This window comes from Bufo gargarizans, chromosome 2 (assembly GCF_014858855.1).
Source record: "Bufo gargarizans isolate SCDJY-AF-19 chromosome 2, ASM1485885v1, whole genome shotgun sequence".
NCBI lineage: Eukaryota > Metazoa > Chordata > Amphibia > Anura > Bufonidae > Bufo > Bufo gargarizans.
In genome coordinates this window covers 181,298,816-181,317,541 of record NC_058081.1, presented here as the reverse complement: position 1 = coordinate 181,317,541, position 18,726 = coordinate 181,298,816, and the positions used below count along the sequence as shown (strand labels likewise).

The 18,726-nt window shown below is 40.6% G+C and overlaps 2 protein-coding genes across 3 annotated transcripts in view; both read right to left on the bottom strand.

Annotated features, from left to right (window-relative positions):
* Positions 1–461, bottom strand: part of LOC122925743 (transient receptor potential cation channel subfamily M member 1-like) — a 48,316-nt gene extending 47,855 nt beyond the window's left edge. The window contains exon 1 of the mRNA XM_044277093.1: positions 435–461. Coding sequence (XP_044133028.1) covers positions 435–461 — 27 coding nt within the window. The remainder of the gene's footprint in view (positions 1–434) is intronic.
* Positions 1–18,726, bottom strand: part of TRPM1 (transient receptor potential cation channel subfamily M member 1) — a 43,463-nt gene that overhangs the window by 805 nt on the left and 23,932 nt on the right. For both annotated transcript variants that reach the window (XM_044279734.1, XM_044279733.1), the window contains 9 exons: positions 12,158–12,230; positions 10,345–10,445; positions 6,974–7,144; positions 5,112–5,246; positions 4,870–4,920; positions 4,090–4,125; positions 2,803–2,943; positions 2,325–2,354; positions 1,183–1,328 (listed from right to left, as the gene is read on the bottom strand). In XM_044279734.1, the coding sequence (XP_044135669.1) occupies positions 1,245–1,328; positions 2,325–2,354; positions 2,803–2,943; positions 4,090–4,125; positions 4,870–4,920; positions 5,112–5,246; positions 6,974–7,144; positions 10,345–10,445; positions 12,158–12,230 (822 nt within the window). In that variant the 3' untranslated portion in view covers positions 1,183–1,244. The remainder of the gene's footprint in view (positions 1–1,182; positions 1,329–2,324; positions 2,355–2,802; positions 2,944–4,089; positions 4,126–4,869; positions 4,921–5,111; positions 5,247–6,973; positions 7,145–10,344; positions 10,446–12,157; positions 12,231–18,726) is intronic.

Sequence of the window (18,726 nt, the reverse complement as noted above, 5' to 3'; positions counted from 1 at the left end):
TTTAGACGCCATTCTTAATAAGGCCCTGCCCTGGCGGTGGATTCGTCAGAGTTATGAAGAGGTGCCGGCCCCTTCATAACTTCGGCATATCCGGCGCTGCTTCTAAATGTAAGACAGCTTTCGAGCTGTCTTACATTTAGACTTTTTTCTACACCTGAAACAGGCATAGAAAATGGTAAATGAGATGGGCCTGCTAGCCAGTCCCCTTCCCCTGCCACACCTACTTTTTAGGACCTAGCGTGAGCTGGGAAAAGTCGCAATCTGCATCTAAAATACACCTAATACCCCCATAATGTTTAGCATAATGTAGTTTTTTTTGTTAGCCAAGAAAAAAATTAAAACATATGATATATTATTTTCTGATGAATGTAGTGTTTCATCACTTTAGTTGGTGTTTGTTTTCAGCTGTTAAATATGACCATGTTCTTCCTCACTGCATGACCTGAGGAGGAGGGATACATGTCCGCTGTGGCACAGCCCCCTTTATTTTTCAGGCACAATGTAATATAAAAAACACACACTCACCTGTTCAGAGTGTTTCAGGTCCAGCTCCAGTATGACCTTCCATCAACATACATGTCACCCCTTAGGGCCAATCAATGGTTTCAGCAGTCACATGCCATTCCTAACACCTCAACACTGTAGCCATCGACTGGCCTTCAGTGGTGATGCACCTGTTGACAGGATGTCACACTTCTGGTCCAGTAGGAACCCGAAGTGGCAGAGACAGGAGCTCGGTGCTGAATCCGAAATGCTTTAAACACAGTTTTTATTTTTTATTTTACACTGTACCTGACCACCTGGGAAATGGTTTTCACTCTCAGACAACCCTTTTATGGCTAGTAAAACACTTTTATTAGCATTGGTGTAATGCTAATGTAACATTTCAGGGTTAAACATATTCTCCAACACAGGCAAGAATCCAAACAGAGAATGCAATATGTACTGTATACTAGAACCCCAATTTTCCCTATTACTAATGAAAATGGTTGCACATGTCACTGTCAGGGTTCATGCTGAATGCCATTGGTTCAGTGTATTTATTGCCAAAAATTGGTGTAACTGTATTTATAAATTGTTTTTTTCCAACTGTTATTTTAAAAAAGGATTAAAAAAAACATGCACTTATAATATTATTTCTTCTACTCAAGACAAGTTGTGATACTAAACAGAAATGATCACCTCAGTAAAGGCAAAAATCTTCTTTTAATTGCTGGACATACAGATGTTGTACAGTAATAGGTTCACTTGGAAAGGGATAGGTAGGAGAGGTTTTTACTACAGGAACCAATAAAGGGACATGAGGCAGGGAGTGATGATGTACGAGCCTAAGGGAAAAACAATAAGGAAAGATCCAAGTCACTGAACAAGAGGTAGTATGTGAATGCGAATAAGTAGTAAATGTAACAAATATTTGGAACATGGCACATATTTCTTCTTGAAAATAAATGCATGAACGGGCTCATATCATGGTTAGACCATGATTAAATTATCAACAGGGTAATATCTCATGGGTCCTTACCGTATCTGTATGAATTGCTAAAAGTCATTAGTCCTTTTGGAGAATAAATATTTCAATAATAGATACAGTAGTTACTACCAGGCATTGGATTCAGCCAGTTCCCTCCAGTTCTCCAGATCCGGTTGTTAAAATTACAACTAGATCAAAGAACCATGTTACTGGCTGAGGCCCAATCCAGTGCTCTGGCGGCTGCAGGTCAGCTGGAGATGTTCACTTCCATTGCTTCATGTGCCGCTGATACCTTAGCTCTTTAGTTGGGTGGTATGTGTGTGTAGTGTATATATGGTGTATTTTTGTGTGTACCATGTATATGGTGTGTTTATGTGTATGTGTGTTGCATATACAGTATATGGTGTATGTATATGTGCCCTGACGTTGTGCGACCCTACTGCCTCTATACTGTCATGACCAGCTTTACCCTCACCTACTGTGTCCTTCTCCCATACCTTGCAGATTGTAAGCCCTCACAGGCAGGGCCCTCTCTCCTTCTGTACCAGTTTGTAACTCGTCTTGTTCATGCTTAGTGCAGTTGTCTGTATTATGTATGTATGCCCCTTATCATATGTACAGCGCTATGGAATGAATGGCGCTTCAATAATAAATAATAATAATGATATGGTCCGTGTACATGCCGCATTTTGTTGGACCCACTTTAATGGGTCCAAGGTCCTTACTTATAAGTACAGGACATGTTCTATTTTTTTAGAAATGGACACATAGATGTCAGAAAAATAATACTCTCGAGTAGTTGGCCTACATATACTGAACAGAAATCAACAGCAACAGGCAAATGCATGCTTACCTCCATTCCTAAAAGTTTTAGGGCTTTTGGCTGCGGACAACAACAGAGAATTATGAATTCATGGATTCTTCTTGTTATCCTAATATATACAGTATATTATAATAATGCAGAATTAAATACATAGCTCTTTGAACATTGTAATCCCTTTTTTCTAAAACTAACAGCTTCCAAAATTGTTGGTTGGGTGGTCCACATCGGCTTCCGTTATATCTTTCCTGTGGACAGGACTTTTTTTCCATCCAAGATAATGGAAACCAGATGTAACCATTATTTTTGGTCATAGAACTCTATTTTGATGGACCAAAATAGAATGCCTCTAAAGGTTTCTGTTTTGAATTCCATTTCACAATTCCATTATAAGCATGTTATAACAGAAAGCTATAACAGAATTGAAAACACCGATGTGAACCCCCTTCCCCCCCCCTACACTGCTACATTTCTAAATAACTAATCTGGAATTCCAAATAAAGTCTATTACCCTCTTTGGTCCAAATAAGTTGTTGTAGAGGGTCCTGAAGGTTTTTCTTGTGTAATGACAACGATAGGCCCCACCCATGAGGTACTCCAGCACAAGGCCAATGTCAATTAAACTGACATGATAATCTGGTGGAAGGTTACCCTGTTCAGAAAAAAAGTAAAAAATAAATAAATATTTATTTATATTTATAAAACATATTTATGAAAGTTATTACCACTGGTCATAAGAGCTGTTGTAACAAAGCATTAGTCTTAAAATGTAGTTTTGTTGTTCAGTCTAGATTATACAATAAGGCTGTCACCAACTTGCCTGTCCGAGATCCATTCATAGCCGAAGTCAAGTCCAAAAGCAACAGTTCAATTAACACACAGGCAGCAGAGCACAGCAAGGAACACCTATAACTGGCTAAGATGATTGCCAGTAGCTGCCTTAAATAGGGAGCTAATCACCTGAGCGCTGACATCACCGGGGGGCGTGGCTCAGGTGTGACATCATCAGGGGGCATGACCAAAGCGGGCGTTTGAGAGGGGGTGTGGCCTACACACCATCGAGAGGGGCGTGGCCTAAATGCCATTGAGAGTGCCGTGACCTAAACACTGAATCACCAAGGGGCTTGGCATGACAGCGCTGCAGTGTCCGAGCCCCAGACTGCAGCGCTGGAGCTCGGACAGGCAAGTTGGTGACAAAGGCGTTAAACACTTCACTTATAAACCTTATGTTCTGTTATGTGGGTGAATGCAGATTACTACAGTCCTTGTGTCTATAATGTCTTCATATGTTGTTGGGGTCCCCACACACTCATATATCGCACAGCACTTCTGGTCCTACAGTAGCTGCCAGAGAAGTCGTTTTCCCTTGAGTTGCTTTTAATGGTGCAGATGGTTGGATGAAACCAGCAGTGGGGTTTTTGTATTGCTGTCAGAATTTTTAATTTTTTTTTAAATGTCCTTACTACTTTATTGAATGCAGTATAGTATTTGTGTAGTATTCATGACCCTACCACTAACATTATTAATGTATGTATTGTAATGCTTCTGAAGGTTTCCAGAACTGAAGATATGTAGAAGGCTGCAGCGATCATCATGGCAAGGTACTTTTTGGCACTTCCGGTAAGTTATCCCATTGAAAAACATTTATCTGCAACAGTTGTTTATAGAGATTGTATTCATATGCAGATAGGATTTATTGTACTAATACAACTCAGTCTCTTACTGCCTATTTTTCATCAATACTAACAACTATCTGATATTCTCAATGATGTTTGAGTTAGAATGAAAAGAGATTCACCTCCATGTTAACCCATCCGAATCCGCTAGTGATTCTCTGCATGGCAATGAAGCGATGGTGATGGATGATGGAAAACAATTGGTACATGGGCAATGAAAAACATATAAAAATTAATGCACAAAAAGCAATGTATCATGATGGTAAATGAAAATATGTCCCTCTATCCTGCATGTTCATACATACTCCAGCTGTCACAGGCAACATGAAGAAGCCACTTTCTAAGGGCGGTTTAACACATGGCTTAAAAAACCCTTAGTTTTTGGGGCAGTTTTTCATGCAGCTTTTTCAGCCAAAACAAAAAGTAGATTCAAAAGGTAGAGAAATATAAAGGAAGGATGTATACTTTTCCATCTTGCTGCATCCACTCCTGGCTTTGGTGCAAAAATTGCCACAAAAACGGCATCATTTTCCAAGACAAGCAATGTGTGAAGCCACCCTATAGCTTACGTTTTCTGCTCCTAAGAATAGGCAGCACAGTTTATAAGCAGTTACAGCAGTGTACCAGCCAGATAAAAACCCCAAGAAATGGAAAGAAGTAGACTTCATAAATCTCACAGCCTTCCAAAGGTTGCTTTTGCTAGATGTTATAACAATGGGGGTATTTAATGAACTTCTTTCATGGCTTAGCATATCAAAAGTTCAGTGATGTATGTTCTGAAAATGATGTTAAGCCAATTCCCACTTATGTACATCACTGGTAGCAGTTAGAAAATAACAACATTTCCTAATAGTGGTTTATTGTATATAGTCGTCAAGATTTTTAGATGTAATATAGTTTACCTTCTTTACATCTCTTACAAGGTAATGCAGCGTATTTGCAGGGCCTAATCTCTGAAACAGAAAATAATTGCCAGTTAATACAAGTTTATATGCATTTGTATAACACAACTTGTAGAACTTTCTAATCCCTATTTCTTTTTTTTAGATTGACCATGTACCATTCATTCCATTTGCCTAATACTAAATCCAGGCTGTTTGGTATCCATAGTATTTCCTGCACCGAATGCATTTTATACACTTACAGTATTGTACAGTTCTTCTAGACGAGGAATGGTGAGAAACCTTTGCATGTTGACTCCATTCTCAATGAGAAGCTTTACAAAGTCCACCCGATCTAGAACCAGTGCATCCATCATAGCTTGTTCTAGAGAGTTAACCTTTCAAAAAAATGTGTTACATATCATCCAAGTTATTAATTTTATATAGTAAAAAATATATATGAAATACACGGAATTACACTTGAATCAGGGCAAAAATAAGGTAAATTAGGTATAATGTACATTATGTATTGCCTTTGTGTATGTAGTAGTAGTTAAAGAATAGTATACTTATTTTACATTATGATCTGTGGAGAATGGAATGCAAATCTTATCAACAAACTCCATCATTTATACCATTCTTATGCACAAAAACAATGTACTTACTTATTATTTTGTATATATAGTTTATGCATCATGGTTGGATGCTCTCATGGCTGTGGATAATAATACAGTACTATAGTATGGGGCAAATTTATTAATACTGTGTTTTTATTGTGCCAAATTTAACAAAAGTGGGGGTTCCAATATTTAAATATTTTAACGTTGCATGCCATGTCAACAGAGTTTCAAATGCCATATTCAACACAGAGTATGCCATGTTGATGAATGTAGTGCAGCTGCTGAGCTATAGCAGGGCTTCCTGTCCTATGACAGAATCTTGTCTGTCCCAGTGGTTGGATGCATGCCAATGTGAACAGGGCATAAGGATTTCTAATGGAAAATCTCTTTTAAAATCCATTATAATGCAAAGATTACAGCTTTTTAGGTCTCAGATACATATCTTAATTTTACTATGCCATGATAAAAGGGAAGTATGTGTGCCTGATAGAGGTGGTGATAGAGGTATCCATATATCAAAATTATTTTTAGGAGAAGGCAACCCCTCACTTTACATTCCAGTATTAGGTCATAACCTTATCCATGTCTCCTGCTCAAAGTCAGGTCAGCAGATTGTAGCCATGAAATAAGTAAAATGGAACCACTTCACTGAGACCAGAGACCCCTATCATAAAATGTGAAGATAACATGAGGGTCATACACAAATCTTACACAGACCAGAACCGTTAGAGGGGTCAGGAAAAGGCTAGGGTCCTCTCCAGCCAAGGTCACACATGAAACCCCTATTTTGCGATATACAGCAAAGAAATACATGGCCTAATCCATATTTGGCCCAAGTGCCTCCTCCTGAGAACTCAGGCCATGTATATGCGTCTACGGTATCAAAAATCAAATTGATCCCAGCTCAGTAACATATAACAGATAACTCAAGTCATCCTGCCATTACCTCCACCATGTTTGGTACACACGTGTGCTGGACATTAGGACAGAGTTAGCAGTTGTGGAGTTTATACTTAGGTGTTATTTAATGCAAGGTGTCTCATCAGCCTGATATGACGAGTGATGATAGCTAGAATTGATTGGTTTCAGATGACGGAGTTCTGACAGAGGGAGGTCCAGCATGACCCTGCAGGCTTCCATCCTGAATCTAAGTCTGTGATCCTGACAATGAGAATGCTGGGGATTTCATTTTTTTGAATTTAGAAATGTGTACCTCACATGCATCTCTGTCATAGAGGTGAACTAATTTGGCAATTCACTTTTTTAAAATATTGGCATTAAACCCCAAAAATCTGTTTTCAAAACTTGTAAGTTTTCTTTATGATGTTTTTGAAACATTTTTACTAGCAGTCTTTATTATGTCAGACTAAAGCTGGACTTTCAAAAAAGATGATACAGCCATTATGAAAGGGGTTTTCAAAGTAAGTACACCAGCTTTATCAGGTCTAAGAGATCTATTGATTAAATCTGTGCAGTTTGTATTGTGAGAGCAGATAAAGCAATACCCAGTTCAGAAGCTCAATCTTCCTGGGATCTGTCTCCTCCTCTGGTTCCTCTTTTCCTTTGCCTTTCTTTTTGCCTTTGCCTTTGCCTCTGGGTGCCTTAGTTTGTGGAACAGGTGATCGCTTTTCTTTATCTGGATTGGACCCATCAGCTGTTGTAAGGCTTCCTAAAGGCTTCATAATGGAATACGAAATATATAAAATCAAACTTGAAAATATTCTTACGAAATGAAGGAGAAATTAAGGAGTTAAAGGGGTTGTTTTATGGAGACATTCAAACAAATAGAACTGAGAATGCAGTATATTTTCCTGACTGTTACATACAGTGGTACTTGAAAGTTTGTGAATCCTTCAAAATATTCTATTTTTCTGCATAAATTTGACCTAAAAATTATATCAGATTTTCATACAAGTCCTAAGAGTGATAAATAGAGAAGAGCGAATTTCTAAAAATTTGGCCGGTTTGCCGAATAAAAAATAAATAAAATTTGGTTCTATCAGAATTTATGGGGCCAAAACTGACCAAATTACTCAAGTGTGAACTCAGCCTTAAAGGTCAATGTTAGCATCAAGAAGAAACGCACTCCTTTTACACCGTCGGCAGCTGATTCCACATAGATGTTTACAGAATCTGTTCTATTAAACGCTTATACAAGTAGAGCCCCCCTGACAGAGTGGAGAGGGTGTCAGCAGTAAGTTTGTGTTGATGTCACTGATTATTTTGCCCTTTCTCTGATCCGTCAGAACAATAATCCCCAAAAAACAGATCCTATCTGTGGAGAATCCGCCTTCACTCGGTCAGCATTTGGTCAGTAATCCATCAGTATTGCTAAAACAACAAAAAAACAGTAGTGGATCCAAAACAGAGATGACACGTGAATGGAATATTTGCATGTCTTCTGTTTTTTGTACCCACTCCTGCTTTTGGCTACCAAATCATAAGCCAATTCTGATGAAAAATAGGGACCATGTCATGCAGGCCTTACAGCTGTTACATAGACAGGATCCGTTGTGCGTCTCATTTTCCTTCTTTCTGCCAGATCAGAAGAAGGGTCAAATAAATGATGATTTCAGCCAGGCCGAAAAGTCAAAATAGTGGCCTAGTCATAAACTGGGGAGGGTGGGAACAGCATGAGAAGTCCCCAGAGTGGCCCTATGACATAGTGGTGAGGTGAAAGCAATATTAGGAGACCACATAGTGGCCCAATGACAGCATCTGGAGGTGGCAGCAGCATCAGGAGGAGGCCACAGAGTTGCATAATGACAGTATGGAGGTGGCAGCAGCATCAGGAGGCCACAGAGTGGCAAAATGACAGTGTGAAGGTGGCAGAGGAGGCCACAGGGTGGCACAGTGACAGTGTGGAGGTGGCAGCAGCATGAGGAGACCACAGAGTGGCACAATGGCAGAGTGTGGAGGTGGCAGCAGCATCAAGAGGAGGCCACAGGGTGGCACAATGACAGAGTGTGGAGGAGGCAGTAGCATCAGGAGGCCACAGAGTGGGACAATGACAGAGTGTGGAGGTGTCGGCAGCAGAAGAATCAGGAGGAGGCCACAGGGGGGCACAATGACAGTGTGGTGGTGGAAGCAGCATCAGGAGACCACAGAGTGGCAAGGTGACATAGTGTGGAGGTGGCAGCAGCATCAGGAGACCACAGAGTGACCCGGAGTGGAGAGGTGGGTGGCGATACTAGTACCAGCTGAAGATGGTGGATGAAAGAAGGAGCACTTGGAGTGTGGAGGTGGCAGCAGCAGCATCAGGAGGAGTCCACAGGGTGGCACAATGACAGTGTGGAGGTGGCAGTAGCAGCATCAAGAGGCCTCAGAGTGGCACCATGACAGAGTGTAAAAATGGCGGCAGCATCAGGAGGAAGCCACAGGGTAGCACAATGACAGTGTGGAGGTGTCAGCATCAGCATCAGGAGGCTACATAGCACAATGACAGAGTGTGGAGGTAGCAGCAGCAGCATCAGAAGGAAGCCACAAGGTGGCACAATGATAGTGTGGAGGTGGCAGCAGCATCAGGAGAACATAGAGTGGCAAGGTGACATAGTGTGGAGGTGGCAGCAGCATCAGGAGACCACAGAGTGACCCAGTGACAGAGTGGAGAGGTGGATGGCAATACCAGTACCAGCTGAAGATGGTGGGTGAAAGAAGGAGCACTTGGCATCAGATATGTGGCATTAGTCAGGTGACAGCATCAGAATAGTAGCTTAGGCAGGTAGCCAGAAGAAACCGGTCTCTTTTGTCAAAATGTTGGTGTGGCACCATGGATGATCTAGTCTGATGCATGATCCACACCTGATTCTTCGTGACAAAGGTCAGTCTCTCCACATTTTGGGTGGACAGGCAAGTTCTTCTTGGGGTAACTATGGCCCCCGCCGCACTAAACACCCGCTCTGATGTCACACTACTGACTGGGCAGGACAGGTTTTCCAGGGCAAACTCTGCCAGTTGCGGCCACATATTCAGTTTGGCTGCCCAGTAGTCCAGCGGATCTTCAATGTGGAGTGGCAGGGTGCTGTCCAAGTATGCCACCACCTGCTGGTTCAGGTCCTGCTCCAGGCCTAGGTGCTGCTGCTGCTAGTGAGTAGTTTCTTCACTAGGCGGGTGAATAAAGCTTCTCATCAGCGACTCTAGACTCAAGTTGCTGCTAATTGAGCTGGAACTGATCCTACCCCCCCCCCCCCACCCTGCCACAGCAGCCATGGGAGAGGAACGTGAGCACAGAGGGCTCCCCCAGTCAGGCCTGCGAGAGGATGGACAATGGCACAAATAGGCAGCGGTCAACTGACTACATAGGATTTCTCTATAGCAGTTCAGTTTGTCCTCCCTCTCAGCGAGTGTGAAAAAGGCCCACATTTTGGATCAAATTTATGCAGAAATGCAGAAAATTCAGAAGGGTTCAAAAGCTTTCAACCACCACTGTAGTGAATGGAACAATGCTAGTTCAAGCACACAGTGCTTGGAGCTGTGCTGTTTCTGACACACTGTGGCTATCACCTGATTGGGGATGGATCAAGGAGACAGACCCCCTGTCAATATGATATGGATCAACTATCAGAAGGACAGGTCATCAATGTTAAATTCCAGGAATTCCCCCTATGATATAAATAAGAGCTACAGTAAATATATCATTTTGTCTAGATGTTCTCTTTGGACTTCTACTTTATCCTTGACATACAGTACAGTTTGAATTTTATAACAGAATACCCGTCAGCACTATGGTATATCATTTTTAAATATGTAGGAACTATTGTTGCATTTATCAATAACAGACAGAAATATTAAAGTGTGTGCGTAAGACAGTAAAAGATTACCCTATAGCATTACTAATATTCCCAATTTTATTTCAGAACTATAAAGAAGATCTTACCGGCCACTGATGTCCAAATACAAAAATTTGGCTGCGTGCAATGTCAACTCTATTCCATGCTAATGCTAAACTAAGCTGATCTGGAGCAGAGGCGTTTGTTCCTGAAAATAATGTTGAAATATTAATATTGTTTGCAGGGGGCTACTGTAAAACAAGTCATATAATTTATTATTATCAGTGATATCATTACACTTTCAAAAATTCATATTAGTCCATAACTAATGGCTAAACCTATGTTATAGAATATCTTTGCAATAAAGATATTTAAATTTTAATTGGTAACCTCCAACATCCGGCATACAGAAAATTGCAGCAAGTAAGGTCAAAAGGTAATAACTGTTGATCTTGCATGGCATGATCCATCCTCCACATCAGATTTGGATGAAAAATCCTAGATCCCATGGTGGACCTGGTGTATTCACCCTATGCCTGTTGGATCACCATTTTAATGTGGTAAAGTACACTTTGTTAAAAAGTACCTCTCACTTTGAAAATGCTAATTAATCTGCAGGCAGCATGTTATACAGCAGGAGATGCCAAGCAGATTGGTATATAACTTTATGAGAAAAGATTCTGCAAAAGCTCTCATTTAAATATTTTAAGGAGTCATAAGGGCGATCCTATCATTAAGTAGGACCTCCAACATGACTCCTGACCAGAATGAGTACTGTTTTGAATCAATAAATTACATGATTTTCTCAATCTTTTCCCATAAAGCTATATATCAATCTGCTCAGCTCCTCCTGCTCTATAGCATACTACCTGAAGACTGCACTACATTTTCATGGTAATAGGTTCCCTTTAATGTCATTATACTATACTATATGTGTAAATTAGAGGAGCATATATGAAAATAAAAAGGGTACTGAAGTGTAAAAAAATCATCCCACCTACTTAAAGGGGTTGTCCAGGATTAGAAAAGATGTATTGCTTTCTTCCAAAAAAGAACCACCCTATCCATGAGTTGTGTCTGGTACTGCAACTCAGCTCCATTGGAGTCAATGGGGCAGAACAGCAACACCTCACACAACCTGTGTTGTTTTTGGAAGAAAGTAGCCATGTTTTTCTAATCCTGGACAGCCCCTTTACGTTGTAGAGCCTAGGCTATTAGAATTTTCTGTAAGAATAAAAGAATAATAAATGAGTAGGGCTTGTTCCTGCTGTCTCTTTTGCTCTTGCAGCACTTCCGGTGGTCATGTGAGACTAGAGTAGTAGGCTTGCTCCCAGTCCCTGTTCTTGCCAACAATATATTAGTGTGTAAGGCTTGAATTCTTATACACAGTATCCACACAAGTTCCTTTTGTACCCAGTAATCTGAATATGAAAATAACATTGTTCCCTTAAACCCACTAGGAAATGTCTAGTGTGTCTTTTTCCCAACCCTGTCTGTATAAGGATGCCCTCACATGTGGGGTAAAATTCTACCAGAAAATCCACAGGTGCTGATTTTTACAAAGTTGTGTATTTTTTTGTGTGTGAATTATGGTTCGGATTTTTTTGCGTATTTCCTGAATAAGAATATCTCCATTCAATTCAATGGGAAATTGATTCTGTACTGGAGAATGTTGAATAAAATCCACAACAATCCACAACATTCCATTGCAGAATCAATTTCCCATTGAACTGAATGGCGAGATTCTCATACAGGACACCAATAAATCTGAAACTTTGTCAAAATTTGTACCTGCGGATTTCCAGGCAAAATTTTCCGCCACATGGGAGAGCACCCTAAATATTGTGGATGGGTATTTAGAAATGGGCAAAAAAGTAATGAAAAGTAAACTGGATGCATAGAATTTTAACGTTTACATACCTTTTAGAAGGGCTGTGAGGATAGCCATTTCAATATCTTGTTGGCCCTCTGATCCCATTCGGAAAACAGTAATCTGTATGTAGATAAAAAGAACACGTCCAATAATGAATGTTAGTGACGAATACTAAAACCACAAAATGTAGGTCTACTCACAATTTATGTAACAGTAATTACTAGAGATGAGCGAAGTTCTTCAAAATTCGATTTAGCTACTTTGATGAATTAAAATTTTATTTTCGCTTCATAATGAATTACTTTATCACAAAGCACATTTTTTTGTAAGTAGCGGGTGCAATGACAGGGAACAGAAATTGCGCTGCCTTCATCATTTAACCACTCAGATGCAATGTTAATCATTGATCGCGACATCAATATTAAAACATTTTAGGGGTTGCTAAAAAAAAAATATATATATATATTTTTTAATGTAATTGTACTTACCACATCCATTTGAGCATGAAGCAGCTGCCACGGCCATCTTGCTTAAAGATCCAACGCGAAATAGCGCGCAGTGCGTGATAACGTCATCACGTCAGCCGGTGTGGTGACGTCATAAGTCACCGTGCATAAGATTTTGCACGGGATCTACAAACAAGATGGCTGTGGCGGCCTCTTTGAACTCAAATGGATGAGGTAAGTATGACTTTTTTTATTTTTACCGCAATTTCGTGGAAAATCAATTCGTTACCACAAAGCAGGAGGGAATTTGGCTTTGTGGCAAATCAAATTTTTCCTGAAATTCTGATCGAAGTCCACTTAGTTAACTTCGATTCGTTGAACACTAGTAATTACAAAAACATATGGAAGATGAAATCATCCATTCTGTATCTACTGTATATGACTGTTTCCTCTTCCCTGTTATAAACGTGATTTTTTTTTTATGTATCACTTGAAAATCTCATTATAATTGATTCTGAAATTCAAATTTTACAATTTGTTATTTTTTTCCCCTAAAATGAGAAAAATTGGCTTCTACCTCACGGGGGTTTATTTGCCTTCCTCTGGATCAACTTGTAGGATAAATATGCCTGTTTGGCTGATATTAGGGATGAAAGCCCAGGGCCAGCAACACTGCAGCAGGGCGTTTCTCCTAGCAACCAGGAGGATGACAACTGCAGGAAGGATGGGAAAAGGAGTGCAGCAAAGGTCAGACAGATGCTGGTGGTAGGGGACTCTATTATTAGAAGAACAGACAGGGTCATCTGTCGCCGAGACCATGAATGCCAAACAGTGTGTTGTCTTCCGGGTGCATGGGTTCAGCATATTGCGGGTCGGATTGATAGATTGCTGGGTGGGGCTGGGGAAGACCCGGCGGTCATGGTACACATTGGCACCAATGACAAAGTCAGGGGGAGATGGAAGGTCCTTAAAAATGATTTTAGGGAACTAGGAGAGAAGCTCAAGTCCAGGACCTCCAAAGTAGTGTTTTCAGAAATACTAGCAGTGCCAGGAGCATCACCAGAGAGACAACGGGAGCTTAGGGAGTTAAATAAGTGGCTCAGATGCTGGTGCAGGAAGGAAGGGTTTGGGTTCATGGAGAACTGGGCCGACTTCTCTGTCAGTTACAGGCTCTACAGTAGGGACGGCTGCACCTTAAAGGGTTTCTACCACCAGATTTTGAGATTTTTCGCTGACTGACACTAGCGATCTGCTAGTGTCTGCACTACCTAACAGTGCTCTTGTATCACCTTTGTCTGCTGCCGTTAAGCTTAAAAACATACTTTTATTGATATGCAAATGAGCCTCTAGGTGCTATGGGGGCGTCCCTCCAGCCTGCCCCGCTCCTCTTGATTGACAGCCAACCTCGCTCCATCTCGAATTCCAGCACCTGCGCCACGCGCTTCTGTATTTGGCGCAGGCGCAGTGACTGTCGGACCACCCCCTTTCGCCGGCATCTTCACTGCGGTCCGACAGTCACTGCGCCAAATACAGAAGCACACGGCGCAGGTGCTGGAATTCGAGCTGGAGCGAGGTTGGCTGTCAATCAAGAGGAGTGGAGCGGGCTGGAGGGACGCGGTGGGCATCAGAAATAGTAGAGTAGAGTAGACGGAGCCTCTAGGTGCTGAAAAGACACCCCCATAGCACCTAGAGGCTCATTTGCATATCAATAAAAGTATGTTTTTAAGCCTAACAGCAGCAGACAAAGGTGATACAAGAGCACTGTTAGATAGTGCAGACATTAGCAGATCGCTAGTGTCAGTCAGTGAAAAATCTCAAAATCTGGTGGTAGAAACCCTTTAATGGGGAGGCGGCAACTGCCCTGGGGGAAAAAAATGGTTAGATGGCTGGAAGAGCTTTTAAACTAGGATCTGGGGGAGGGTGGGGGATCATACTAATAAGTGGGTAGATAGTGTAGATCGTGAGTGGGATATAGGAGGGGACAGTGGGGATTTTGTGGGGGCTGGGGTTAGTGAGGAAAGTAGGGAGAAGACTGGGCAGAACTATACACCGATGAAAAATAGAACTGCTGGTAACAAGAACCTGTTACATACAAACATCAACCAAGGTAACCCAAGTGTGAAAGAGGCAATTGTGGGTCAGGATGGTGAGGCTGTGGAAACAGGATGGGTGGAAGTTTAAAGGGATATAAACACTGAAAAAAAAATACTTGGTGTAATCTATAGTCCCCAAAACATCACAGAAGAGATAGAAACGCAACTGTATAACCAATTAAAGCAGGCTGCACAGGCTGGTACAGTGGTCATAATGTGAGATTTTAACTTCCCAGACATTGGCTGGGGTCATGATTCTGCCTCAACCGCAAAGGGGAGAAGATTCCCCAACTTGCTGCAGGACCACTTTATGGGCCAGTTTGTAGAAGCTCCCACTAGGGGCAATGCTCTGTTGGATCTGGTAATCTCTAATGATGCAGAACTTGTCGGTAATGTTACTGTTTGAGAAACACTAGGTAATAGTGACCACAATCTAATTATATTCCCCCTAAACTTTAAGAAGCAAATTCTGTCAGGCAGAGCAAAGACACTGAATTTTAAAAAGGCTAATTTCCCTGGGTTGAGGGCAGCATTTCAGGGCATAGACTGGGAGCAGCTACTGTCACATAATAATACTGAGGATAAATGGGAGAGCTTTAAATCCACATTGAGTAATTGCACAAAAAAATGTATTCCTTTAGGTAACAAGTATAAACAGTAGGGATGAGCAAATAGACTTCGGATTAAACATCCGAAGTCGATTCGCATAAAACTTTGGTCAAATACTGTACGGAGCGCTCTGTACAGTATTAGAATGTATTGGCTCAGATGAGCCAAAGTTATTACTTCGCGAAGTCTCGCGTGACTTCGTGTAATAACGTCATAGATTAATTTTTCACTGTAAAAAACCCATTCCCTGAACTCAGGTTGGGTTCCAAGTGGTACCTTGGAACCAAAACCAAGTTCGGAAAAAGTTTTTTTACAGTAAAAATTTATCTATGAAGTCATTACACGAAGTCAAACGAGACTTCGCAAAGTAATAACTTTGGCTCATCTGAGCCAATACATTCTAATACTGTACGGAGCGCTCGCTTCGTACAGTATTGGAACAAAGTTTTATGCAAATCGACTTCAGATGTTTCATCCAAAGTCGATTCGCTCATCCTTAAGAAGAGAAAGGAGCTGATATCTGTGGTGCTGGAGCTGTTAGTACATCCAGTAATATACTCAAATTGGCTAACTGTAGATATGGTCCAAGATAAGTTAAATAAGGTAAATGTGAACAAGCCTCCGGGTCCAGATGGATTACACCCAAGAGTGCTTAAAGAGCTGAGTTCAGTCATTGCTGTGCCCCTGTTTATAATTTTTAAAGATTCTCTAGGTACTGGTACAGTGCCAAGTGATTGGTGCAGGGCAAATGTGGTGCCCATATTCAAAAAAGGGTGGGCCCTTTATTATTTAATTTATTTATTAATGATATCGAGGACGGGATTAATAGCACCATTTCTATTTTTGCAGATGACACTAAGCTATGTAGTACTGTACAGTCTATGGAAGATGTCCATAAACTATAAGCTGACTTGAACACCCTGAGTGATTGGGCATCAACTTGGCAAATGAGGTTCAATGTGGATAAATGTAAAGTTATGCATTTTGGCAGTAATAATCTCTGTGCTTCATATATCCTAGGTGATGTAACACTGGGAGAGTCACTTATAGAGAAGGATTTGGGTATCCTTGTTGATGGTAGATTAAATTACAGCATACAATGTCAATCAGCTGCTTCTAAGGCCACCAGGATATTGTCATGCATTAAACAAGGCATGGACTCGCGGGGCAGAGATGTAATATTACTACTTTACAAAGTATTGGTGCAGCCTCATCTGGAATATGCAGTTCAGTTCTGGGCACCAGTCCATAGAAAGGATGCACTGCAGCTGGAAAAAGTACAGAGGAGAGCGACTAAACTGATAAGGGGCATGGAGGGTCTTAGTTATGAAGAAAGATTAAAAGAATTTAATTTATTTAGTCTTGAGAAGAGACGTCTAAGGGAGGACATGATTAACCTGTAAAAGTATATAAATGGGCCATACAAAAAATACGGTGATAAACTGTTCCATATAAAATGCCCTGAACAGACAAGGGGCACTGCCTCCGACTGGAGAAGAAAAAGTTCAGTCTCTAGAAGCATCAAAGCTTCTTTACTGTAAGAACGATAAAGCTGTGGAATAGACTTCCTCAGGACGTGGTCACAGCAGGAACAGTGGACAGTTTTAAAAAGGGTTTAGATGAATTCTTAAGAGTAAACAACATTAATGCTTATGAAAACGTGTGGAAATCTGAGTCTCACTTCCTTCTGGGATTCGCATCCCCACCTATCCCTTGGTTGAACTTGATGGACTTATGTCTTTTTTCAGCCTTACAAACTACTATGTTACTATTTTAGTGGTGTGTATAGGACTGTGGTTTCATAAATGATACAATATGGTACTGTGATCACAATGTATAGAATATATGATAATTGACTATATCCTTTCATGTAAGGGCTATGAACCCTCCATTGTTTCCTTAATTTAAGCGATACATATTTAAGAACGTTACAAAATAATTTAATTTATTAGCAGGATTTTTTTTTAACATACACAAACCGCCTCGGCAGTAGATTGCCATGTAAGGGGAGTATCAACTCAGACTATACTTCAAACACCTTCCCACTTATATAAAATATAACTTTTATTAATTCTTTTAAAACAAATAAGCTCAGATCAAGCCCAAAACCCAGGATTTTTGTTTTCCCTTTAGCACTATACAGAATTTCTTGTGACGCATTAGGAAAAATTTCAGGACGACAAGTTGTAGGTGAAGGGGATAATACTCAGCAAGGAGTTTTTGAATGTCAATAACTTTTCAGATTTCATGAGTCCAATGAAAATATCTTCAGCAGATTGCTGTGTAACCCATTTGCTATGTCTACTACTTAGTATACTAATATACACATATTCTGATAATGACTACAATCACAATAATAATAATAAACTGCACAAACATCTTCAGCTTCAAAATATCACAGAAACCTCTCTTATTTCTTCTAGAGAAGGACACTAGACAACAATGTGCTACTTGTATGGACTCTGCATGGATGTACAGATGGTTGGAAACCCTGGTACCCCACAGTACACATCAGGTGATCATCCCTCCCTTCTTCTTGCTTGTGGGCCAATGAGAAGGCTGCAGTGTCTTTGTCTGACATCCCTAGTAACCAATAGGAAAGTTGCCTACCCCTTACTATATAAGAACCTCTCCAGCAGCCCTTGTATGCAGTATTTTGCAGATCTGAAAGAGACAGCAGTGTCATTGCTGTGCTCGGTGCTTTGTTGTACTACATTAGATAGATAGCTTATATATATAATTCAGATAGTTAGGGGGAGATAGTCAGTGTAGGTTAGATTGATCTATAGTGTAGCTGGTTCCAGTGCAGGGTGTTAGGTAGTGTGATAGGTTATGCTGTCTATACATACATGCTACAGACATAGTGCTGAGATGTCACAAGTTGCATGTATTGCGAAAAAATTGGCGCATTATTAATTGCCAATTTGCGCATTCGCAAATATATTGGAGCACTCTATCTGCATATAAAGCTATTCTAATATTCTGCCGTGCCAACCATTTTCTCCAGTCTCAGGAAACTTCTAGCAGCTTGAAAAATGTAGCATAAGCGACCCACGCCTGTATTTCGCGCAAATTACGCGAATAATACATTGCCGATTTTCGCAATCAAGAATATAATCTCGAATTTGCAAATATATGACGAATATTATACAAAATATTTGCGAAATATTGCAAATTCAAATATTGCCCCTGCCGCTTATCACTAGTACTGAGTTTCTATGGCTTTTTTAGACCTCTGTGCACTGCCATATAGACTCTGTTGGACTCCATGACTTCAGACATATTCTGTACAGATGCTACCTCCAGCAGAACATGATACATTTTTATGTTTAATTTCTATGGATTTCCACATAAAAAAAACGCTGCATAAAATTATAGACAAATGGTGGAATAATGAAGGGCTCATGCATCTCTATAGAAGCCCTCTTATGGCAATGTGCACAAACACTATGGCTATGTTCATACCAG